General features: G+C 37.4%; 1 protein-coding gene across 2 annotated transcripts in view; it reads right to left on the reverse strand.

Annotated features, from left to right (window-relative positions):
• The window catches only part of CFI (complement factor I), a 54,910-nt gene that overhangs the window by 19,640 nt on the left and 8,377 nt on the right, over positions 1–26,893 (reverse strand). Inside the window, exons 2-8 of one of the 2 annotated variants that reach the window (XM_045799161.2) lie at positions 22,032–22,073; positions 14,039–14,318; positions 12,219–12,372; positions 8,530–8,711; positions 7,548–7,661; positions 7,339–7,449; positions 101–142 (exon numbers count right to left, since the gene is read on the reverse strand). In XM_045799161.2, the coding sequence (XP_045655117.1) occupies positions 101–142; positions 7,339–7,449; positions 7,548–7,661; positions 8,530–8,711; positions 12,219–12,372; positions 14,039–14,318; positions 22,032–22,073 (925 nt within the window). Of the gene's footprint in view, positions 1–100; positions 143–7,338; positions 7,450–7,547; positions 7,716–8,529; positions 8,712–12,218; positions 12,373–14,038; positions 14,319–22,031; positions 22,074–26,893 lie in introns of both variants that reach the window. The other variant, XM_045799160.2, reaches the window with a different exon arrangement.

The raw sequence follows: 26,893 nt of genomic DNA on the forward strand, positions 1-26,893 counted from the left end.
AAATGTATACCATATCAATGATATTATACATATAAGTATAATACCTTATCCTTGTTTTCAATTCTGTACTATAAATTTTCTATTATAAAAATGGATTTACCTTTAATTTCATGATGGCCTTTAATTTCAGGATGTCTAGTTCCTAAAAACAAAACAAAACAAAACACTCACTCTAGCAAAGAAATAACATTCACCTGGATAAAATATACACGAATCATTAATATCTCAGAAATAGTACAACTTAATTTTTTACAAAGATTAAAGGGAATCACAGTATGTCATCTTTCTTTGATTTTCAATACTATATAAGAGATGTTTCATATTGCATTTAAACACTCACCAATTTCACTACAGCAAGGAAATAATTTTTACTTGAGTTTTATAAAGAGATGTATCTTTGGATATATCTGAACACATACAGACAGCAAATTTACTATACAGTTATATAAAATTTATAACTCTTTTAAACTTCTATTTATAAAAGGTGGGCTTTCCAGGATACATGAAATCAAGTTATACTCCAAACTTCCTTTGGCTTAGTGATTCTGATCTGTCACTGAAAGATCAGTGAATATACTAATATTTTTATTTTACATCTCTTCTCTCATTTGCTGTTGCTTAGAAAGGGAAGAATTAGACCCACTACCGAAATACAAAAAGTGGTACTCAGTCTAAACAAGGGTAAACTGAAGTAACGATGACAGCGAGTAAATGTACTTTTGATATGGATTCAAGACGTTGATTTAATGTTATAGTTATAATAAAATATATTATAGTTACCCCCTGGCAGTGGGGGTTTTCTCCCTGACAGGCTAATATTGTGTTCTTTAGAGTTTTGAATCAGGAGAAGGAGGAGAGGGAGGGGAAAGGGACAGAAGAGGAGGAGGAGAAGGAGAAGAAACCCCAAATATCATTGTACTGAAAAAGTGAAATCAACTGTAGAGCTTCACAGGAAGACAAATGCTGGATGATCTCACTTATATGTGGAATCTAACAAAACAAACTCATAGAAAAAGAGATCAGATTTGTGATTACTAGGGGCAGGGGTGGGGGTAGGGAATTAGGTGAACGTGGTCAAAAGGTACAAACTTCCGGATCAGTAAGTGCTGCGGGTGTCCTGTACAGCACGGTGACCGGGTGTCCTGTACAGCACGGTGACGACAGTTACCATTGCTGTATGGTATACCTGAAAGTTGTTAAGGGAGTAAATCCTAAACGTTCTCATCACAAAGAAAAAAATATTGTGACTGTATGACATGACGATGTTAAACTAAATGTACTGTAGTCATCGTCTCAATATATGTGTGTCAAGTCATTATGCTGCACACCTTAAACTTATATACATTGTTGTATGTCAATTCTATCTCAGTGAAACTGGGAGGAAATGACTCTCAAGCTTCACTGGCAAGAGTCATGACTTACTGTCTTCCTTCCTAAAAAACATTTGGAAGTTTCTCTCTCTCCTCTCTTTACTAAGGTTTTAACTATATTTAATGGACATAAAAGTATTTTGCTCAACTGCTTATATAAATTCCAAAAGAAATAATATGATCTGAGATCCTAAAAAGTGTGTTTTTACATTTAAGAACTGATGTCTATGGGAAATTAAACAAGACTTCGGTAGAGTCAAATAATACCAAGCAACGGCAAAATGTAATTATTATCAATTCATTTGTTCATATATATCTCCACCACGTATTTAATGCTTACCTGTAAGGCACATTTGGGATATAAAAATAATTAGATTCTGTTTCAAGAACTATGTGGGCCAGGCCCACATAGTAATAACTTAATAAATATTCATTGAGTAAATCAATGAATATAATAACTTCGAGAAAGCATTGATGTAAGCAAGAAGTCAGTCTGTATGACACAGAGTAGGTACCTAGTAAATATTTTTACCATCAGAGGTTTTCCAATGAGCACCAAACCACAGAGAGCATCAACTCATTGCTTTGAAACTTGGTAAGTAGAGGGAAAAAATTAAAAACTATGCTTCCTTTCTACTACAAATTGCATTTCATGGAAACAAAATAGTTGATGAGGGAAAGTTCTTCTCTATAGAAAACCAGTTAATAAATGAAGAAGGAATGCTGAATTAGAAATCACCATCTTATAGTTCCTATTGACAAATTGGACTAGGCAATAATCACAGAGGTTACTAAAAACCATTAAGATGAAACGTTGTGGGGGAACTTTTTAAAGGAAAGATCAAGCTGATCCAGTGACCAATTGAAGCATCGTTAGTAGTGCCATACCCAGGGAACATGGCATTTTATGTAATAGAAAGGACACAGCACTACCCATCAAGAATTCTTGCCTAAAATATTGAACTTTGTATCTAATCAAATCTCTATAAATCCAGAATAAGGAACATCCTGTAGGCAAATGACCAAGTTTCTCTAAAAATGAATGGCATGAAAAAAATTGGGGGTGGATGAGTAGGTAACTTTTTAAATTTTTTAAAAATTTTATTTATTTGACAGAGAGAGACACAGCAAGAGAGGGAACACCAGCAGGGGGAGTGGGAGAGGGAGAAGCAGGCTTCCCGCTGAGCAGGGAGCCCTACACGGGGCTCCATCCCTCCTGGGATCATGACCTGAGCCGAAGGCAGACACTTAATGGCTGAGCCACCCAGGTGCCCCGATAGGTAACATTTTTAAAATTGAAATATAGTTGATATACAATGTTATATTAGTTTCAGGTGTATGACCTCATGATTCAACAATTCTATATATTATGCAACGCTGACCACAATAAGTGTAGTTACTATGTGTCATCGTGCAACATCGTTACACTATTATTGGCTATACTCTATATGCTGTACTTTTCATCCCCATGGCTTACTTATTTTATAACTGGAAGTCTGTACTTCTTAATCTCCTTCAACTAATTCCCCCATCCTCCCCACGTACCCCACTCTGGCAGCCACCAGTTTGTTCTCTGTATTTACATATCTGTCTCTGCTTTTCTTTGTTTGTTCATTCGTTTTTTAAAAATTCCACATATAAGTGAAATCATATGGTATTTGTAGTTCTCTGACTTATTTCACTCAGTATAAAACTTTCTAGGTTTATCATGTTGTTGCAAATGGTAAAATGTCATTCTTTTTTATGACCTGAGTCATATTCCTCTGTGAGTGAGTGTGTGTGTGAGTGTGTGTGTGTGTGTGTGTGTGTCACATCTTCTTTATCCATTCATTTGTCATTGGACACCTAGGTTACTTCCATATCTTGGCTACCGTAAATCATGCTGCAATAAACATAGAGGTGCATATATCCTTTTTGCATTTGTGTTTTTGTTTTCTTTGGGTAAATACCCAGTAGTGGAATTGCTGGATCATATGGTAGTTATAAATACATATATATATATATATAATTTTTTTTTTTGAGAAACCTCCATACTGTTTTCCATAGTGGCTGCATCAGCTTACATTCCCATAACAGTGCATAAGGTTTCCCTTTTCTCCACATCTTCGCTGACACTTATTATTTCTTGTCTTTTTGATATCAGCCATGCTGACTCGTGTGAGGTGATACCTCACTGTGGTTTTTATTCGCATCTCCCTGATGATTAGGGATGTTGAGTATCTTTTCATGTGTCTGTTGGCCATCTGTATGTCTTCTTTGGACAAATGTCTATTCAGTCCTCTGCCCATTTATTAATCAAATTAGTGTGTGTGTGTGTGTAATGAGTTGTATAAGTTTTTATATATTTTGGATATTAACCCCCTATCAGATATATCATTCACAAATATCTTCTCCCACTCAATAGGTCACGTATTTATTTTGTTGATGGTTTTCTCTGCTCTGCAAAAGCTTTTTATTTTGTTGTAGTCCCAATAGTTTATTTTTGCTTTTGTTTCCCTCACCTGAGGAGATATATCTAGAAAAATGTTGCTAAAGCTGGCATCCAAGAGATTACTGCTTATGTTCTTTTTTAGGAGTCTTATGGTTTCAGGTCTCACATTTAGGTGTTTATTTTTTTAATTTAAATTCAATTAATTAAAATACATTTAGGTCTTTAATCCATTTTGAGTTTATTTTTGTGTATAGTGTAAGAAAGTGGTCCAGTTTCATTTTTTTGAATGTACATTTCCAGCTTTCCCAACACCATTTATTGAAGAGACTGTCTTTTCTAGATTGTTTATTCTTGCCTCCTTTGTTGTAGGTTAATTGACCATGTAAGCATCAATTTAGTTGTGGACTTTCTATCCTGTTCTATTGATCTGTGTGTCTGCTTTTGTGCCAGTACCATACTGTTTGATTACTATAGCTTTGTAGTATATCTTGAAATCTAGGATTGTGGTATGTCCAGTTTTGTTCTTCTTTCTCAAGATTGCTTTGGCTATTCAGGGTCTTTTGTGGTTCCATACAAATTTTAGGATTCTTTGCTCTAGTTCTGTGAAAAATACTATTGATATTTTGAGGGATTGTGTTAAATCTGTAGATTACTTTGGGTAGTATGGACATTTAAAAAATATCTGTTCACCCAATCCATGAACATGGTATATTTTTCCATTTATTTGTATCACTTTAAATTTCTTTCATCAATGTCTTATAGTTTTCAGAGTGTAAGTCTTTCACCTCCTTGATTAAATTTATTCCTAGGTATTTTATTCCTTTGGTGAAATTGTAAATGGGATTGTTATCTTAATTTATTTCTCTGATGGTTTGTTACTAGTATATAGAAACACAACTGCTATCTGAATGTTAACTTTGTATCCTGCAATTTTACTGAATTCATTTATTAGTTCTTATAGTTTCTTTTGTGGAGTCTTTAGTTTTCTTCTTTTTAAAAAAGATTTATTTATTTGTATGAGGGAGAGGGAGGGGTAGAGGGAGAGAATCTTCAAGCAGATTCCCCACTGAGTGCAGAGCCTGATGCAGGAATTCATCTCAAGACCAATCTCAAGACCCATGATCATGAGACCATGACCTGAGCCTAAACCAAGAGTTGGATGCCCAACTGACTGAGCCACACAGACACCCCTAGAGTTTCTATGTAAAGTGTCATGTCATTTGCAAATGGTGACAGTTTTATTTTTTCCTTACAAATTTAAATTCTTTCTCTTTCTTCTTTCTTTTCTTTCTTTCTTTCTTTCCTTCCTCCCTTCCTTCCTTCCTTCCTTCCTTCCTTCCTTCCTTCCTTCCTTCCTTCCTTCCTTCCTTTCCTGATTGTTAGGACTCCAGTACTATGTTGAACGAAAGTGACAATAGTGGACATCCTTGTCTTGTTCCTGATCTTACAGGAAAAGCTTTCAGATTTTCACCATTGAGTATGATGTTAGCTGTAGGTTTGTCATATATGGCCTTTAGTATGTTGAGGTATGTTCCCTCTAAACCCACTTGGTTGAGAGTTTTTATCATGAATGTATATTGAATTTTGTCAAATTCTTATTTTGTAATTTTTTTAAAAGATTTTTAAATTTTTTATTTATTTGACAGAGACAGCCAGTGAGAGAGGGAACACAAGCAGGGGGAGTGGGAGAGGAAGAAGGAAGCTCCTAGTGGAGGAGCCTGACGTGGGGCTCGATCCCAGACACTGGGATTACGCCCTGAGCTGAAGGCAGATGCTTAATGACTGTGCCACCCAGGCGCCCCCAAATTCTTATTTTGAATCTATTGTGATGATAATATGTTTTATCCTTCATTTTGTTAATTTGATATATCACACTGATTGATTAGAGGATATTGAACCATTCTTGCATCCCTGACACTTGATCATGGTGAATGATCCTTTTAATGTATTGTTGAATTTGGTTTGTTCATTAGGGATATTGATGTATAATTTTCTTTTTTTGTAGTGTCTTTGTCTAATTTTGGTATCAGGGTAATGCTGGCCTCGCAGAATGAATTTGGATGTTTTCCTTCCTCTTCCTTTTTGGAATAGTTGTAGAAGAATAGGTATTGGCTCTTCTTTAAGTGTTTGGTAGAATTAACCTGTGAAGCCGTTTGGTACTGAACTTTTGTTTGTTGGGAGCTTTTTTTATTACCAATTCAATTTCATTACTAGTAATTGGCCTGTTCAGATTTTCTATTTATTCCTGATTCAGCTTTGGAAAATTGTATTTCTCTAAGAATTTATCAGTTTCTTTTAGGTTGTCCAATTTGTTGCCATATCATTTTCATAACAGTCTCTTATAATCCTTTGTATTTCTGTGGTGTCAGTTCCTTTGCCTTTTTCATTTCTTATTTTATTTATTTGACTCTACTTTTTTTTTAATTTCAATGGCTCTAGCTAAAGATTATCAATTTTGTTTATCTTTTCAAAGAACCAACTCTTGGTTTCATTGGTATTTTTAATTTAATTTAATTTAATTGAGTCTCTATTTCATTTATTTCTATTCTAATCTTTATTAATTCCTTCCTTTTACTAACTTTGGGCCTTTTCGGTTCTTCCTTTTCTAGTTCCTTTAGGTATAATGTTATATTATTTATTTGGGATTTTTCTTCTTTCTTGAGATTGGCCTGAATTGGTATAAACTTCCCTCTTAGAGCTGCTTTTGCTGTGTCCCAAAGATATTGGACCATTGTGTTTCCAGGTGGGTAACTCCTAAAGAATAAAAGATACTTTAAAAACTTAATAATCAAATACAATGTTAGATTCTTTTGGAGCCTAATTCAAACACATTGTTCTAAAAGGACATTTTTGAGAGGGGTGCCTAGTGGATCAGTCAGTTAAGCATCCGATGACTTGGTTTCAGCTCTGGTCATGATCTCATAGTTGTGGGATCAAGCCCCACATAGGGCTCTGGGCTCAGCTTGGAGTTGGCTTCAGATTATCTCCCCCTCTCCCTCTGGCTCACTCTCTCTCTCTCAAATAAATAAATAAAATCTTTTAAAAAATACTTTTGAGACAGTTGGGAAAACTTGAACATGGGCTGTTCTTAAGCAGGGTTAGGGAATTATTATTATTATTATTAGGTATACTAATGAGAGTATATTGTGTATGTATTAAGTGTTTGTATCATTAGAAATGTATATAGGTGAAGTGACATGATATCTCAAATGTGCTTTAAAATACTCAAACAAGCTGAACAAGACTGGCAAAATATTGATAATTGTTCAAGCTGAGAGAGAGGCACATGTTGGCTCATTCTAATAATCTATTTTTTGTTATGTGGGAGCTTTTCTAATAACATTTCTGAAATGATGAATGTATTTAATAAATGAAAATATGAGAGAAGAACACTCCACAGTTCTTCGAATGCCCACTCAATCGTACTCTTACTGCTAACACTCTCCTAAACTCACTTCAGATTACAATTTACCTAAAAGAAAGTTTCACAGTCCCCAGATCAAGTAATGGAAAAACATAACACAAAACCTTAATTACCTTCACAACCAATTTCATCTTCTCCTGTAATGCAATCCAGCTCACCATTGCACTTATATTTGCTTGGAATACAAACACCAGATTTACAGAAGAAACCTTTGCCTTGGCATCCTACACAAACATAAATAGAAGAAGGTTTTTATTTTTATTTTTTCATATTTAAAATCCACTAAGACAGAGTCCGAAATGCAGGGGCGGTCTTCTACTACCTGTGCAGCACAGTTCGTCACTCTGGTCTCCACAATCGTTGATACCATTACAGGTTCGCTTTTGAGGAATGTATTTCCCATTCACACAGTGAAAGGAGTCATTCGCTGGAGGAGCTGTAAATTGGGAATTCTCTCTGTGAAATTTATTTACAGAGTTGTAGGTGACATCTTGATCCCATTTGGAATAATGAGGACAGTAAGATAAAGTCAGGCATCAAATAGAAAATGATAAAAAACGTATTGGTAGCATCAACACAACATGTATGGTTGATAAGGAAAATAAATGGCAAAGCTGGTTTGTGGAGGCCCTTTCATTATCTCTGAAAAACGGTGTTTACTGTGGAGGTCTGTACTTGCTGAGGCTGGAGGGAGGGCTCAGGGATCACGGGCCCTTGCTCACGTTCAGCAAACACGGGTGCTCAACCATTCCTTTCGTGCTATTGCACGGATCCTCACTTCCATGCCATGACTTACTTGGGCAGTGCCATTTACATTTTGATGGTACTTTTTGTTTTTTAGCACCAAAAAAAGGCATTAGCCTTTAAAACCATATGTATGACTAAAATATTCCCATGTCAGGACCAAGGAGAAAAGTGCCATGACTGTCTTGAGATTGTGGTCACTTAAATATTTTAAAGACATTTTGAAGTGTGTAGGCCGGACCTCTCATAGGAGATATTGAGGCTTCTTCTGATGCTCGTGTTACTTATGTTTGTTATATTAACTTTAATCCAGATGTTTCAGCAAGCAAAGAGGAGTCAGGCAACTTTGCTCCCCGTAAAAGAACCTGGAGAGAAGTAATATTTGAATGCAAAAAGGTACAACAGAGGAAAGGCACCAATTTAGGTTCTAAAGCCCAAAAAATGATTTTGCCTCTATTATTGCAACTGAGTATCTATCATTTGTTTGTTTACTACAGACGTGGTGTGCAATAAACAATTTTGAAGGAAGCTTTGAAGTTTCAGGCAAGTACTCTACCAACCTGCATTCTGTGTGTAGCAAACCACACCAGCGAAATCCTGGTCATTTCTAGTTCTTCTCTTAGTAAAAGTACATTCAGCCAAACTCGTCTCTAATCCTCGACAATGCACTTGGAGACATTCGGTGGAATTCATAGAGAGATTTTCAGGAATCTCAAACTGTTTCTGAATATCATAAGCACCTCTACAAATAGAATAAATGAGACACTAGGGTAGAATGTTTAGTACTTTGCATATATAACCTTAGTGTAGGAGGAAAGGAACTAAAGTAATCTCGTCTGATTTTCTACATTTGAGTGATACATTGAACAAGATGCTTAAGTTCTCTGAGCCTCAGTATCTTCACCTGTAAAAGGGAATATGATAATCTCAGCTAGTTTTGTAAAGATTAATTAAAACAATCAATTTAAATTGGCTAGCTGAAGTTCAAACGTGGCAAACACTCAGCAAATATTTGTTTCCTCTTCTCTGTTTCTTGTTAAGGAGAACTCCTTCTTCCACACTCCTGGTGTTTCCTTCCAACCTGAGATGCATCATTCTTGGCTTCTCTCCATCTCTTAATTCCTTTTTGCTCAAGGAAAGGGAGTGAATAATTGATCAGGGAATTTGGGAATTATAAATCAGGCAAGGTTAGCTCACCTTTTCTATCTTTCCTTTTGGGGACCTCTTCACATGCCTCATGCTGTAAGGCTTACCTGGATGACCCCATTATTGCTTAGAATTTGGGAGGTTAAGTTGGTTTAATTCTAGCAGGTTCATTTTGTTTTTATGCCAAGCCATGTCCTCAATTCAGCCTTGACAGTATTAAGGTGATATTTTGGCATCTATATGCCATTGCTTGGACTTCTCAATTTGTTCAGAATTTGTGCTCCCTCTATGACTCAATAGCCTAGAGATGATGAGTTACAGTAAACTATTCTTCTAGAACATTCAATTGCTCTCTGCTTCTCTTTAGAAGGAAATGGAGGAAATGGTGTTAAAAATAAGAAGTTGAGTAAAGATGCATCAGGTAAATATAAACAATAACAAAGCAATAACGGCAATATAAATATTAGATCAATTATAATGAAAGGCAAAATGAAAACAATTAAAGGGAATAAGAAAGGCATTTTTAATGATTTCAGATCAATAATGATGATAAAAAGGAGTCATAAAACTGTGCCAAACAGCATCAAAATATGAGAACAAATGAGAGCCACTGGGGCAATATGACAGGTAAATAATTTGAAAAAAACCTCTCAATTTAAAACTTTCTAAAATTATTAGATAAAATGCATTCAATAAGTTCTTCTTCTTCTTTTTTTAAGATTTTATTTATTTGAGAGGGAGAGCACGAGCAGGCAAGGGGGGAGCGGAGGGAGAGAGAGAGAAGCAGACTCCCAGCTGAGCAGGGAGCCCAACAAGTGGCTCAATGAGGTCTTAAAGAAGTAAGGAAAATACCCACTGGCTAAAATAAGAGAAGTCTGGGGGCTCCTGGGTGGCTCAGTCAGTTGAGCGTCTACCTTTGGCTCAGGTCATGATCCCAGGGTCTTCGGATCGAGCCCTGGGTGGGGCTCTCTGTTCAGTAGGGAGTCTGCTTCTCCCTCACCGTCTGTGATCTCTGTCATTCTCTCTCAAATAAATAAATAAAATCCTTAAAAATAAATAAGTAAAATAAAATAAGAGAAGTCTGTCCATGAGCTCCTACAAAATATGATAAGAGCAAAATACTGAGAGATCAAAGACTGAGAGAGTTTCCCATTAGATTGAATTATAGGTTGTAGGTCACAAACTGTCAAAAATCACAAATGTCTTGTGGCTCAATTTAATAAGATACTCTCACTAATGAACTACTAGCAGATGTGGTTTAGGAAGAAGGAAACTGAATTCAGAATAAAATTGAGAGATGCAGCAAGCAGCAACAAACCAAGATGTTGGTAAACATGAAATAAATCTGAGCGAGCACTGGCTGAGCAGCAGTAATAATGATTGCTTATTATATAATGATAGTAATTCACTGCAGGGATATATAAAAATAATGGGGAACTAAATACTGGAAACTTGGTAGAAATAATGACGTTCCTTATATTATTCCTAAGAGGGTAAGGACTTCCTAAGTCAAGAATTCATGGTATAAATGTGAAGATAACCACTAAAGGAACAGAAATAGGATGTATATAATTTACACACCAAGTAGAAGGGGCTGGGGGATTAAAAAATACAACTTTATTAAACCCAACAGAAATTAGAAAAGGAAAAACAAGTACACAGAAAAAGCAGGGTAAATAATAATACTAAAGTAAGATAGAGAAAATAAGTTCAATAATGTAAATAATCACAATAACGTAAATGGACTAAGCTCTTCAGACAGTTGTCATATTGGATTAAAAAAAAAAACCTAGATACGTGCTGTTTATAAAGGACACATTTAACAGATAAAGACATAGAAAGCTTGTGAGTAAATAAGTAGGAAAAGGTTTGAACAAAGCAGTTAACGAGCTTACTTATTTTAATGGACAGCACATTTATTATATAGAACGCACGTGAAACATTTAAAATATACTCAGCACACTGGGGATGTACTGTATGGTGACTAACATAATATAATAAAAAATATTAAAAAATAAATAAAAAATAATATATATTCAGCAAAAAGCAAGTGTCAATGAATATTTAAACAATTGTCATCATATAGAGACCATTCTCTTACCACAGTACAATTAAATAAGAAATCTATAACAAAAAGCTAACTAAAAGCAAATACATATTCATTAGGAAAGTAAAAAAGAAACTTCTAAATCAAAAAATGAAATTATACTGAAAATTAAAAAATATTTCAAATTGAACAATAAATAAAACACTCCTTTTATGCCACTGAGATTTATGGCATGCAGATGAAGCATTACCTGGGAGATTTGTACCTTAAATGCTTATATTAGAAAACAAGAAAAGTTGTAAATCGATGAGTTAAGTAAGCATTCAATTCAAGGAATTAGGAAAAATACAATAGAGAAAAGAAGAGAGAGAGCCAAAGGGAACAACAAAACCTTAATAAGGTTGAAAGAAAGGAACAAGAGACAATTTACATATAAAATATAGAAATCAAAAACACAGTCAAATAGATCTCTTCAAGGTTGATCAAGAAAAAAAGAGAGAAGGCATAGATAATATTAGGTATGAAAAAGTGGACATGACTACAGACAAGCAGAGATAGATAGTAATGAACATATTTACAACTTTCTGGAACTGCAAAGGATTCATATCCAGATACTTCAACAAACTTACAGGTGCTCTGTGCTCAATGGTGTTCCAAGTGCTAGTGACGCATGAACATAGTTAATCCTCGTAACAGGGCTATGAGGCAGGGTGTTAATATTCTCAGGTTACATATGAGGAAATTAAGGCAGAGAAAGATTGGGTAATCAAAAAGCAAATAGTTGGGGTGCCTGGGTGCCTCAGTCAGTTAAGCATCTGCCTCTGGCTCAATTCATGATCCCAGGGTCCTGGGATCAAGCCCTGCGTTAGCCTCCCTGCTCAGTGGGGAGTCTGCTTCTCCCTCTTCTGTTCCCCTTGCTTGTGCTCTTTCACTGTCTGTCAAATAAATAAATAAAATCTTTAAAGAAAAAGAAACTTTATCTTAAAAAAACAAAAAAGCAAATAGTTGAAACAATAAAACGAATCCTGGGAAAATCCACGGACAACAAGCACTCACTGTTGAAATCCAAGGTCAAGACAGGCTACATTAGCCTCCGCCATGCTCCAGGGTTTTTTACATATGAACATTTTCTCATCTTGTTCTACAAGTTTTACTTCAACAATTCCTTCTGAAGTGGTATTTCCATACTTTACGGAAACATTAAATTGTGCTAAAATTTAAAAAAACCAAAAGAATGAGCAATATTTAGGCATTCACCTTTTTGCTCCTGATGAAAAGCCTTTAAAATAACAAAAGAGATAATTTCAAATTAACTTTGAACACCATGAAAATTTTAACAACAGTAAGCAATTATTTCACAAGGCAACCCTGTGAAGACTACACTGATATTTATCCTCCATTTTTACACATGAGGTTAAGTTGATCGCTCCAGTGGGGAAGCCAGGAATTGGAAGCTACCATATTGATCTCACTCCCAAGTGTGTGCTCCTCAAAGTAAGCCAAACAAATAATTACAATGTAAAAAAGTTATACGTATTCTCATATATTTAAGGCATTTAATGCCTCAAGAGAACAAAAGTCTGCCACTGACAAAATAATCTCCATTATTGCTTCCCTCCTTTCCAACAGGCAGTAGGGAGCTCTCCTTTTCCTGTTCCCCAGTGCCTCAACCTCTTCACTCAGCATCACACAGATATTTAGGTACTGTGTGTCAGCATATATCGTGATACCTTTAAAAAGAATGTTTTGGGGCACCTGGGTGGCACAGTTGGTTGAGCACCTGACTCTTGGTTTCAGCTCAGGTCGTGATCTCAGGATTGTGAGATTGAGCCCCAGGTCATGCTCTTCACTGAGCATGGACTCTGAGTTTTTCTCTCCCTCTCCCTCTGTCCCTCCCCACCTATGCTCTCTCTCTCTCTCAAATAAATAAATAAATCTTTAAAAAGGAGAATGTTTTGAGTGTTTTTTTATCAGTTCATGAAGTCCCTGTGATAATTGATACCAGAAGATAAGCCTGAGGCTTGCTGTCATAGCTAAAATTTCATGAGCTCTTTCTGTGTGTGAAACACTATGTGAAGATCTTTACATTCATCATTTTATTTAATTTTCATGAGGGTCTTATGAGTTAGGAACTAGTGTTATTCACATTTTACAGATGTGGAAAATGCGGTCTGCCAGTCACATAGCTTGTCAATAACCGAGGTGGGGTGGAGGGGCTTGCCACTCAATCTGACAGTGGGATTCCTAACCTTAACCACTCCACAAATTCACCTACTAGCATCCCAGCCTCCTCACTGCATTAGGAACCTGGATGGAGTGTAGACAAGCTCTTTCATCTGATGTGCCAAGTTTGCTAGGTAAGAGCATGACCTAGGTCAGTAATGTCCCAGGTCAGTAATGGCCTGAGCTCCCGTTAGATCAGGGCCAATGGGTTTGGGGCTCCCTAGGGATAGGGGCTGATGGGATGGATGCTGGAAGAAATTATTGAAGCTGGAGGTCCAGAAATGCTGCTCCATATCAGGATTGATCTCATGTAAAGACTTGTTCACTGGGTTCTGAACCAACTCAATGGCTCTAGGAATAGTTCTGCTAGCCAAGTAGAAGTGACGGTGGGGATAATTTTGAAGGGCTGGGCAGCAGAGGGTGGCACAGGCACTGAGGGGAGGGACTGGCCTCAGGGCCTTGTGCAGTGGACTCAAAGGCTGGCTATATTCTGGTGACTCTAATTTCTTTAGTTATTACCACAATTACAATTGAGGGTCTAGACAGGAATTTTGAATTGGCATCATAACATTTCATAGCAAAATTATTTTCTAATAGAAAGTATGGTAAACAATTTCCTTCTCACATCATAGGTTCAACTAGGCTTTTCCTACCTTCAGCTCTGCATGCTCCTCTATTTAAAAACTTTGCCTCCGGACGAAGACATTCAAAACTCTTCTGCTGACAGTAAGTTGGGTAGGTTTTCCCGTTAGTTGAACACACTAAGGTGCCATTCTTTGGGCACTGATAAGGGAGTTTACAAATACAGGTCCCGTCGATGCATTTCTGCCATGGTTGGCAGAAGACTTTCTTGCAGGAGAGATGTGTGTGTTTTTCAGTTAAGCACTTTTTATCTACCAGATCCTTTTGAGGTGTGTGTGATACCAAAGAAAGCTGTAAAACACAAAACAAACATAACAAACTAAAATCTTCTTTTTGAAGTTGACTAAGTGAAGGAAAGGAACAAAACAAACTTACCTACCCCGCAGTACAGGTGAGATGATGTGGTGTAGTGGCTTTCAGAATCACAAACCTGACTTCTAGTCCTAGCTTGGGTACTTACAGTTACATGTCCTTGGGTAAGTTACTTACCCTCATGAAATGTGTGTTTCCTCATCTGGAAAATGGGGTAATGTCCTTTATTTTGCAAGGTTACTTCAAGGATTAGAAATTACATACATATAATGGTTGACAGGTACTAGGCATGAGGTCAATGGGAGCTATTATGATCTTAAAGCCAACATAAAGATCTGCCTTGGAAGAAGTCAATGAATCTCCTAAGTCATGTTAAGAAGTAATAAAATTGGTGCTAAATATAGTCCTGTGGAATGAATTGATGAGTGAAATTGGTTAATTTTATTAATAAATGCAAAACCATTTGTTAAACTCCTACTGTGTATAAAGTTTCTCTAAGATGAACGTATGTGGGCTTTGTCTTCCAAGGGCTTGATATCTAGGCACTAAGACAGAAACATAATAACCGGGGTACAAGGCAGATTGTGGTAACTGATATCGCAGTGGTACAAATACAACACAGTACTCTTGGAGAACCAGAGTGGAAGGGAGTTAGTCTTCCTAGGGGTATTTATTTATTTACTTATCTATCTAGGGGAATTTAAAAAGGCCTCATGGAAGTGGTAGTATTTGAGCAAGGTGAGGAAGGACAGATGCTAGCAGAGGGCTGGAGCTAGCAAAACACAGGAGGGAGGGTGCAGAATGTATTTAGGGAATCATGAGCCATTCCAACTGATGGGCATATAGGGTTTCATATGCTTCAAATGGGGTGGTCACTGGTCAGGAAACTGGTAAGAAGTAGTAGGAGTGGAGTATGAAAATGGTTTGGAAAGACACTCAAGCAAGCAAAAGCAATAGGATTGGACAATTTAATCCAAGTTGGGTTGAAGGTGGGTCCTAGGTTTTGAGGTTGAGTGATAGTGAAGATGTATAATGCTATTATGAATTTGGTTTGGGACCTGTTGAGTATGAAGTGTCTGAAGGACACGCATCTGGAAGCACTTTGTGGAGAAGGGGATATCTGGTATGTGTCTAAAGCTTGGAAGACAGATTATTAGCTCATTTATTAGTTAACTCAGTAAATGAGTTAGTAAGCACCATTCTGTGCCAGAGAATGGCCTAAGGCTAGGACCAGAGGCATAAAACTCCCTATTGAACCCAAAGAGAGACATGCAAGCCTAACTGACAATGTCTCTGATAGAGATGGGCTGGAGATGCCATCAGGACAGTGCTCTGGGTCCTGGCCCGACTAGGAGGCTCTGGGACATTTCCAGAAAGAGCTAATCTGGGCTGAGTTCTGAAGGTGCTTAGCAGAAGTCACTGGCAGAGGTGGTGGTGGGTAGGCACTTTTGGCAAGACTGTAAGAAAGAGAACAGCAGGCTTGTTGAGGCTAGAGAACAGAAAGGGAGGCTGGTGGAGGATAAGAGAGCAGGTCCTGGGGAGAGCCACTTTAAGCAAAGAAGCAAATATGCATTTGAGGAAGATCGTGGAGATCAGATCAGATAGACAGGAGGCCAATTAGACTTGCAGGAATCCAGGGGAAATAGGTGGAGGGCTGGCAACAGACCAATTGGGTCAAAAGTGAGTTGTGGAAAGCCAGTGCTGTCTCCGTCCCCTGGCTGGCCCATCTGGAGGATGAGTGTCTTGTCCTTTAGTCTCTCCAGCCCCGGGCAACAAGCCCCCATCTCTTTCTCAGTGTCCTCCAGCTGCAATAACAGCCAGTGGGGGCAGAAACAAGTTGGACAATCTTTAAATGCTGCCATGAAAACAAACAAAAGCCAATCAATTAAAACGATGCAAAATTTTGCATAAGTTTGAAAGTCATTCCATCTAATATGCTTATCAGTAAACTTTATTAAATAGCCACAGAAACAAGAAAATTTGACAGATCGGTCATTCACTACACTGGCTTTTGACACGCTGATCTTTAAAGAAATCTGCCACTCACATACTTTTCATGGTTCCATGTATCTCTTTTGTGGCACTTTAATTAGAGTTGAAATTTTTGTAATTACTTAGCTCCTATATCTTTCACTGAGAAGATTGTAATTACCCTGACAGCAGGCACTGTCACCCTTCTACGTATCCCCCTTGTATTGAAGGAGAGACATTCCAACTGGGTGCAAGTAGAAAACAACTAGATTCTTTCCAGCCTTTATCCCTTTAAACCCTTTCTGAGGTGCCGTTTTCTTCTTGCTCTTTGGACAGAAACATGGGCAAGTGTCATAACTTTTCAGTCATTCTTAGATTAGTGCAAAAACAAAAAACCAAGACTTTTAGTCCCAGGAACAGTTATATAACAACAATGGCAATGTCCAGTTCTCTGTAATCATTGAAACTCTGATTTTCATTTCAGGTGAAAGCTGCTTCTTTTTCCCAGCTCAGATCTGCTTTAAGGGGTGTGGTGGACCTGGTATTCATTGAATGGTGAAAAAACGCCCAACAAACACAGAACATGGAGGAGAATTTACATGTAAGGAGCTGAAGATGTGGAACAAGTAAAAGAGAATTTGCTTCCCAACCAGAGAGGCGTCCTTTGCTCCATGTGTCTAATGCTGCAGTGAGCTTCAGAGAATGAGGCTGTAAAAGGGCCACTGAATTAGATGAACAAAGATCATTGGGACTTTTCAAAGAAGTAGTGTTAGCTAAGTGTTAGAGGCAGAAACCAGACCTGGGTGAGTTGAGGCCAGAATGGGAAATGAAAAAATGGAAGCAGAAGTATAGGGTAGCCGTTTTGATTGCCCTTGTGCTTTGATGTGGGAGACCGAACACAGGCTTTAAAAAAATCTCTGGGTGGCTCAGTCGTTAAGCGTCTGCCTTCTGCCCAGCGCGTGATCCCAGGGTCCTGGGATCGAGCCCCGCATCGGGCTCTCTGCTCCGCTGGGAGCCTGCTTCTCCCTCTCCCACTACCCCTGCTTGTGTTCCCTCTCTCACTGGCTGTCTCTCTCTCTCTCTGTCAAATAAATAAATAAAACCTTTAAAAAAATTAAAAAAAAAAAATGAAAAAGTCTCTGCTTCCAGGGCACCTGGGTGGCTCAGCTGGTTAAGTGTCTGACTCTTGGTTTTGGCTAAGGTTATGATCTCAGAATCATGAGATCGAGCCCTTCATGGGGCTCTGTGCTCAGTGCAGAGTCTGTTTGAGTTTCTCTCTCCTTCTCCCTCTTCCCCTCCTGCTCATGCTCGCTCTCTCTCAAATAAATAAATATATCTGTAAAAAAAAAAAAAATCTCTGCTTTCTCCCCAAGCCCCACTAAAATGAGGGTAAAAGAATTTTTTTTTTTTAAAATAAGGTATAACCAATACACGAAAGCGAATGGGGAGACTGTTACAGGAAATCAGTTGGGCTCTAACAGGATGCCTGGAGGCCAGCAAAGAAGTTATGGCCAGCTATCAGGAAAGTCAGGGGCCTGTCCTGGCAGCACTCCAAAACAAAGCCACAAGAAGCCAGATTAAACCAGACAGGCCCAAGATGGCTGGTAAGATGGATGGGTTGCGTCAAGGCTTCAGGGCCAGAGTTCTCTGCAGTCCACCCAGCAAAAGAGGACTACAGACTTGAGGTGTTACCAAAATTGGAAAGCAGAAGGGCTGGTGGTAATGGATTCAGCAGACCAGAGGGAACTGAGAGGCCTTATGAGGAAAGGTCATAAGAATAAAGCAAATTCACCCCACAGAACCCCAGAAAAGTTTAGGAATTAGTACTTTTGAAGAAGATGGAGTGACTAAAAATCCAGGCAATTGTTTAAAATAAATGTTAGTATAAACTTATTATAAAGGAATCTGATATAAATAGCTGAAGGAAAAAAATAGAAAAAACAGCAATGACTTGAAAGTGGTTGTCTCTGGATGGAGAGAATCATGGTGAGGATGGGTGATGGGTATGATAAGGGTATTTTATAAACAAAGATAATTGATTCATGATCTTACCTGAGTGGTCAGTATCTACGCCCAATCCGTTGTTAAATATTTTTAGTATTACCATGGTTTTAAGCCTTATTTGCCTTTGTAAACTATACACATGGATTAATTTGATAAACATAATTAAACAAAAAAGAATATCAGTATGCTTTCAGTGGAGGAAAAATTGAGCATTAGGCTTTGAAGGAAAATGGATGGGATAGTAGCATAAAGGGATACAGAATAAAGAGAGAGTTTGTGGTTGTTAGGACATAGGAGATTTCATAATAACTACAGGCTAAGATCAGGGATCTAACAGAGTCGGGAAGACTGAAGCTTTAAGAGAAAGGGAGCAATATTGTTGAAACACAATTGAGGAAGATATAGGAGAAGGTATAATCAGGGAATGGTGGAGGAGATTGCCTTAGAAATTAAGCACTTTTCTATTCTTACAACTTTTCATTGTAAGTTGGAATCAATTTTATAGTAGTGTTACATTTTGAATTTCAGGTTGATGGTAATGGCTAACACCAACACAGTGGCTGTCGACAATGGCTATAACCAAATGCGAGCTAGCTAGAAAGTTATTGTGGGGCCGTAGCTAGGGACAGAAGAGTAAGCTTTGTTTATCTGCTGTGTAAAACAGCGGGCTTTAATGCTGAGAGGACTGGAGGAGTTACGTGTGTCTATGGGTCCTCAATGCCTAGAGTAGTGGGCTGATGATCTCTAAAGATGTTTTTAAAGGGGTTTGTAAATGCATTTGTATTCCAGTCTGCCTGAAACAGATTATAAATTATACCTCATACATTTATGTAAACTCATCTTTCCAATGTATGTAGATGCTACTAAGACTAATAAGAAAAATTATTTAAATCATCACTGAAATTATATAGACATTGTCACTTCCCACCCACAATAACAGATACTAAAACAACAGTTGCTATTATGTATGTGGTTGATGGTATAAGATGGGGTGATGGATCAAAAGCTTTCTTAATGTTTATCTTCGAGGTAAACATTAACACTGTTTACTAAAATCTTATTTTGCTCTACTTCCAGGCCAATGGGAAGATTGTATTCCTTGCTGAGGTTGGACATGGTGGTAATTTGCTTTGGCCAATGGAATGTAAGCTGAAGGAACATGTAATGGTTTCAGGTGGAAGCATGTAATTGCCCATGCTCAATGACCTGTCCTGACATGGTGATCATGGAGACATGTGTTGCAGAGATACCATAGAACCAAAGCAGCCCACAATGTTGGGCCAACACATGGAGGACGGGTTTCCTAGAGAGTCACCCAGACCCACAGTGGACTTTGCATGAGTAAAAATTAACTTCTGTAGTGTGAAGCCACTGAGATTTTGGAATTGGTTACTGTGTAATATAGGCTAGGTATCTAGATATACATAGCTATTGATATCTAGATAGTCTTCATAATCCCAAATCTGGAGAACCACTTATCTAGAAAGTATGGGACCTAAATCATTCTGTGTGTGAGCTATGTGTGAGTTGATTGAAGCATGCTAAAGAAGTGTTTTTCATTTTTATTTAGCCTGGAGTAACAAGCTATAAAAGACCTACCAAATACATGGATCAGGTATTTCCAATTGTGGCCCTAGACCATCTGTATGAAAACCACCTAAGGTGAATCATCTTGTAAATGCAGATTCTTGAATCCAAACGATAGATCTTCTGGTCTCTAGGGAAAGACCTTGAAATCTGTAGCTTAAACAAGTTCCATAAAGATTCTTATGCTCCCAAAGACTGAGAACCACTTCTGTTGACCAATAACTTTTAAAGTGGGTTACGTATACTCTGGGAGTGTGAAGATAATCAGGTGGGTAAAATAACAGAAATTATATTAATTTGTTTTATCAAAAAAGTAGGAAGAAATTAATCCTTACTAATAATATTCAAATATGGATCGGCATGTGTGCCTGCACTCATAACATATTAATTCAATATTTACTGAGAGCTTACTATGTGCCAGGCACTGTTCTAGGTCCTACAGATACAAGATTGAACTGCACAAAGTCTTAGAGCTTACATTTCTAGTAGAAGACAGACAAGAATGAATAGAGAATAAACACATAGTATAACATAAGGTGACGAATGCTATGCAGGGTAAGAGAGATAGAGATTGGGGAGAGTGAGGGGAAGACTGCTATTCTGTATAGAATTGTCAGGGAAAGCTTTGGGGAAGGTTTACCTGGAGCAGACATATGAAGGTGAGTGAGCAAGCCAGGCAGGTATCTAGATGTGAGGTATGGTCATGGTCAGAAAAATGAGCCCAGTCTGTAGGGGAGAAGAATATGCGATGTGCTCTTGGTCTAGGGAGCAGGTGTGGCTGGGGGGGAGTAAGAGGCTGGAGGAGAACAGGAGGAGATGAGGTCAGAGAACTGGATCGATGGGCGATTGATCATATAGGACCTTATTATAAGTTACCGTAAAGACCAGCTTATTCTCTGAATGAAATATAAAGCCGCTGGAGGGTGTGAGCCCTCCAATACTTAGAAGTTGGGCAGATGATAAAGAATTTGTAAAGGAGATGGGAAGATGTGGTCAGTGAAGTAAAAGACAAATACACAGAAAATGGTGTACAGAGGCAAAGAGAAGGAAGGAGTGACCAGCAGCTGTGTCTAATGCTTCTCTAGTTAAATGGTGACCTTGAAAAATGTAATTTTGGTGGAATGGTGGGAACTCGAGCCTGAATGGGTTCAAGAAACAATGGAAAAAGAGAAACTGAGCGTAGCAAATTTTTGAGAGTTTAGACGTAAAGGGGCACAGAGAAATGGGGTGATAATTGGAAGCGGATATTGAGTCAACAGAGGGTTTTTGTTTTAGGATGGAGAACCATATACATGTGCTGATTAGGGATTATATGATTTAGTTTTAGCTAAAATAATCATCACAAGTGGGCGAGTGGTTTAAAGATTCGTACAGTGAAATGAATGCTGGACTGAAAATAATGCCAAAATGCAACACCAGTGGAAAAGCAAATGGCAGAGTCTACACTTCTTACCCCAGTAGAAACTGTTCGTCAGCCACATCATGGGGTTAAAAACAATGAAGAGTTAATTAGATATGACAGGAAGTCAGCCCTGCCCCCCAATTAGTAGTATTAAAATGAGTATTTGAAATATAGATTTATATCTAATATCATTAATGAGGAACCTCCTCTATGTGTTTATTGTGTATGTTGCTCTTTCTAAAGTATCTTTTGCAGCTAATATGCCATTAAATCAAAGGAAAAATTTTAAAAATAATGAAGTGTGTTTAATGACATTATTCCATTAAGACTGATGAAAATTATAAAAGATTATTTATGTGCTTAAAATTATATTTGTTTTTAAGGTGCATTATTTATATAGCAGTGTATTCATTATTTATTAATAAATACATTCATATATACTAGAAGCACATGTTCAAAAATTTTTAGCAGTTATGACTATAGTCTACTCATCTACAAAACATGACTCAAGTCCTTTAGTTACTGTTGCTTTTTTGTGTATATGGGTTTGTTTTGTTTGTTTTGGCCCTTTCCTTGGTATCTGCAATGATGTAGTGATTATTTTGATGTGAATTTTGTCTTTTTGTTCTAGGCACCACTACAATGACATAATTTTAGATAGATGGTTGGTAATTAGAAAACAAGGAACAATCTCCTATTCGCCCCAGTATACAGCTGTATAGCTTTACCTGTGTTGTCTTTGTCCGTCGTTTTTGTTTTTCATCTGTGTCCTATAAACAAAGAAAAAAGAATGATCAACTATGACCAAAGCACAGAAAAGGCCTCCACTGCCCCATTCTACTGCTAAGTAGCCATGTGATCTTGGGTAAATGACTTTACTTTCTGATTCTGTTCTTCTATATGTGGAAAATAAAAATAATATTCTCACAGAGCTGTTCTAAGGATCAAATGAAAAATACATGGGAAAACACAAATAAACATTTAAGACCCTACAGAAATGCAAGTATGATGGTAACTGTGGTGGATTGCAAGTGGCCCCAGTTCCACCCTCCCTGCGTTCCAGTCCTTTGCTGTGCTTCTCACTGGGGGCAGGGTGTATTTTCTTAACTCTAGATCCTGGGTCTGGCCATGTGACTTGCTTTCATTAATAGGAAGTCAGCAGATGTGACACAAGAGATTGGAAAGTATTTGTCCAATTGGGTTTGTCCTTTTGCTTCTCTGCCATGGCTATGAGAAGAACATGGCCAGGCTAGCAAAGAAGAACCACTCTAGCTGAGCCCAGCTTAGGTCAGCTGATCACCAGCCAACCTGCAGACTAGTATACTAAATAAAGTTTTATGCCACTGAGATTTTATGGTGATTTTATTATTATGCCATTAACTGGTATAATCATCATTTCCCTGGAAAACACTGAGGGAAAAAAATGGGAAAGATTCAAAAAGAGTAAACAATATAGAATTTTGTCTGTCTTCCAGAAGTGAATAAACAGCTCATATCCTGAAAGTTAACAACCAAATGGGAAGTCTTTCCATTGGAAGAGTTTTAGGACCCCTGTGGCCTCAGTTTCTTCTCATCCTGGTCTTTGCTAGCAACTTTCTTCTATAATTTTTTCCTCTTCTTGGATCTGTCCATCTTGTGTTATACCTGTTTCTGATATAAAGTCATGCTCTGATACCCCAACAACCAGCTACTTAACCAGCAGCCATTCTATTCAGATAAAAATGTAATGTTTCTTTACTAATACAAAATGATGAATTGCTTTAATTAATGTAAAGAATTTTGTTATTGTTGTTTTTTGTTTTATTTTTTTTAAATAACTATCCCATTTGTCCCAGGACCAGTATGTTGTTGCTGGAAATGGTAGGAAAATGGCTGTATGGTGTGCGCAGGTAGGGTGGGCACTTATACCCTGTTCTTAAAAAATTGGGAATACTGCTTTGGGGTCAAATCCATTACTTTTGCCTCAGAGATTAAAAAAAAATCATTGGCCTTGTTTATTGGTCTTGTTTTTTTGTTTTTTTTTTTTTGTTTTTTTTTTTTTGTTTTTTTTTAAAGATTTTATTTATTTATTCGACAGAGATAGAGACAGCCAGCGAGAGAGGGAACACAAGCAGGGGGAGTGGGAGAGGAAGAAGCAGGCTCATAGCGGAGGAGCCTGATGTGGGGCTCGATCCCATAACGCCGGGATCACGCCCTGAGCCGAAGGCAGATGCTTAACCGCTGTGCCACCCAGGCGCCCCATTGGTCTTGTTTTTTATTATGAAGGTAAGGTCGCTGAAATTTTGTTGTTGTTTTCATTTTTAATTAATTTTTAAAAAATAGGAAACTCAAAGGAATATTACAAACAGGTTCAAAAGGGTACTTGTAAAAAGCATATTTCCTTTTTTCCCTTAACCTACCCAGGCCAACTTCAGAGTCAACCATTTAATAGTTCTTTGTGAATCTTTCTGGAGATTATCATTGTACATGAGCCCACGTTTTATTTTCTAACTCTGCCCCCCAACTCCAGTACAATATGTAACCAGTGGTCCTTTCTAATGTTTTGTTATTATAACCAATGTTATAGCGAATCTTTTTATATGATACACATCATTTTCCACATATATGTCAGTACTTACCTGAAATTGTGTAATTGCTGAATAAAAAAATTAGCAGTTTTAACTTTGAAAGGTATTGCCTAGAGTTTCTCTCTATAGAGGTGGTTTTCCTTTGTATGCTCATCATCAATATATGACAGTGCCCATTTCCCATAATCTTGACCATAGAACATATACCTCACTAAACATTTTTATCTTTGCCAATTTGGTATATAAAAATGTTATCAGAGTATAGTTTTATTTGCAGTTTTCCCCAATGAGTGAGGTTGAACATCTTTCGATATGCTCAAACATGAAGAGAGATCTTTCTTTCTTTCTCCTTGCGCTGACCATATCTTTTGCTGATGTATACTGGATTGTTGTCTCGTTTTTTTGTTTGTTTGGCTTTTTTGTTTTGTTTTGTTTTTTGTAGGAACTCTATATGTTAAAGAAACCAGCACTTTGGAATATGAGTTGCAAAAAATTGTTCATCTATTTATCAATGTGCAGTCTAGTGTATTTGACACACAGAACAGATACTTTTTTTTAAAAAAAAGATTTTATCTTTGAGAGAGAGAGAGTGCAAGCGGAGGGGAGGGCAAGAGAGAGAGAATCTCAAACTGACTCTGCGTGAGCACCAGCGTGGAGCCCAAAGCCAGGCTCAGTCTCACTACCCTGAGATCATGACGTGAGCGGAAACCAAGAGTCTTAATGCTCAACTGAGCCACCCAGGCAGCCCCAGAACAGATACTTTTAAAACATTACCCCACACAACAAAATTATTTTCAATAAAAACCATGAGAGAAATGAACAATAAATTATATAGAAAAATGTACACAGCAAACATTTTCTTTCATTGAAATTCATATATATATAAAACCATGCTTATAAAAAATAAAAGTAAAAAATACAATACAGTACAAATAAGGAAAAACAGATATTTTTAACTACATAAATGTATTTAAGGAAAAAATTATACCTATATATAGGTCTGTTACACTAATGAATAATAATTTTGCAGGTTTTTAAAAAGATTTTATTTATTTATTTATTTATTTATTTATTTATTTATTTATTTAAGAGACAGAATGAGAGCACACAAGTGGAAGGGAGGGGGGAGCAGCAGAGGGAGAGGGAGAAGCAGGCTCCCCACTGAGCAGGGAACAGGATATGGGGTTCAATCCCAGGACCCTGAGATCATGACCTGAGCGGAAGGCAGATGCTTCACTGACTGAGCCATCCAGGCGTCCCAATAATATTGCAGCTTAAGAACAATTAAATACAAGGATAACAAAGAATACGTTTCATTTTAAAGACAGTATTCAAATTTGGTCAAATATGTCCCGTATGTACTATTGTTTGCACTTGGCACAGCTTCGGGTCTGCACTGATTTACTATTTTATATTTTAAAAATAAAAATTCCAAATGGCCATTAGAGTGAAAAAACTGAAAACTCAACTTGTTTCTTCATCCCTTCATCCTTATAATTCACTGTGACAACACTGTTTATTTTGAATCTATTTACATTCAGAAAAATGTGATAACAGAGAGTTTGGAGACAGGAGCTGTACCTAAATGAGCTTGAACAATTCCAATGCATAAAGTATATGAGACTGCCTTTATCAGGGCTGATCTGAGAGTTGACTGAATTAGCTTAAACTTATAATATATCTACTAAAGGATACATTTTTAAAAAATGCCCATTTGAAGTTTACATTTGTACTTTAAAAACTCAATCTCAGTCACCCCAGCAATTGTTAACTGTACTAATACAAGAGCCACTAGCCAAATGTGGCTATCTAAATTAAAACTAATTAAAAGTAAATTAAATAGGAATTCTTCTGCTTCCAGTCAAGATTGAATAATAGGCACCAGATTTACCTTTCAGCCTAAAACAACCATGAGATGGACAAAATATAGAAAGCAATGATTTTCAAGATACTGGACATCAGGTGAAGAAGGGTAGTGATTCCTAAGAGTTGAGAAGTAAATGAAGAAGCTATATAATTGTTCCATTTGATTGCCTTGAGAGTGCCAAGACTGTGGTGCAGAGAGAGGGAACTTGCGCTGAGCCCAAGGGACTACCTGAGCTGAGGAGACAGATCTGAGAGTCTGAGGAGACCAAAGCAGCTATAGCTCTCAGAATCGAGTATTGGAAAGAAGTGAGTGGAATAGAAGGGGAACGTTGGAGCTCCTTAGCAGATGCCCTCTGAGTGTTCGTGAGTATTCATCAGCACGTGGCTGTGAAGAAACTACTGCAGACTGGGAAAAGAACCACCCGAAAAGAATTCTACGTGACAGGGCCCACATTCAAACAAGGCCATGAATGGTGCTTGTTCACATCACTTGTGATTCGTGGGGCTTTTGGAAGTGTACATGGAAGGATCTTGACTCAGTAGTGTGGAATAATTAGTCCTGGACTGAGTACTACTCTGGTCCTATGTAAAAATGCTTAAAGCCAAGACCTGAAAGGATCAAACTGTTTTCAGTAACTTAATTACATCTCAGAACAAAGTTCAAGAATATTTATAGGGATACAAAAATACTCAGCATCCAGCACAGTAAAATTCATAACATCTGACATCCAATAAAGAATACTAGGCATGCAAAGATGCAGCAAAATATGACTCATAATGAGAAAAATCAATTGAAATTCACCCAGAACGCTAGCATAGATTTTAGAATTAGCAGGTAAGGATATTCAAATATTTATTATAACTGCATGCATATGCTTAGAGGGTTAAGCAGAAACATGAAAAATATATGAGATCCAAATTGAACTTCTAGAGTTGAAAACTACAATATTTGAGATAAAAACATATACTGGATGGAACTAACGACAGGTAAGACTTGGCAGAAGAAAAGAATAGAAAACCTAAAGATTTATCAAACAGAGTATGAGCAAGCTGTGGAACAAATTCAAGTGGCATGGTATATGTGTAATTGGAGTTCCAAAGGAAGTGAGTGAGACAGGAACAAAAAATGTATTTGAAGTAATAACGGCTAACAATTT

This window comes from Ursus americanus, chromosome 13 (genome assembly GCF_024610735.1).
Source record: "Ursus americanus isolate L20-20 chromosome 13, mUrsAme1.1.p, whole genome shotgun sequence".
NCBI classification, from domain to species: Eukaryota; Metazoa; Chordata; class Mammalia; order Carnivora; family Ursidae; genus Ursus; species Ursus americanus.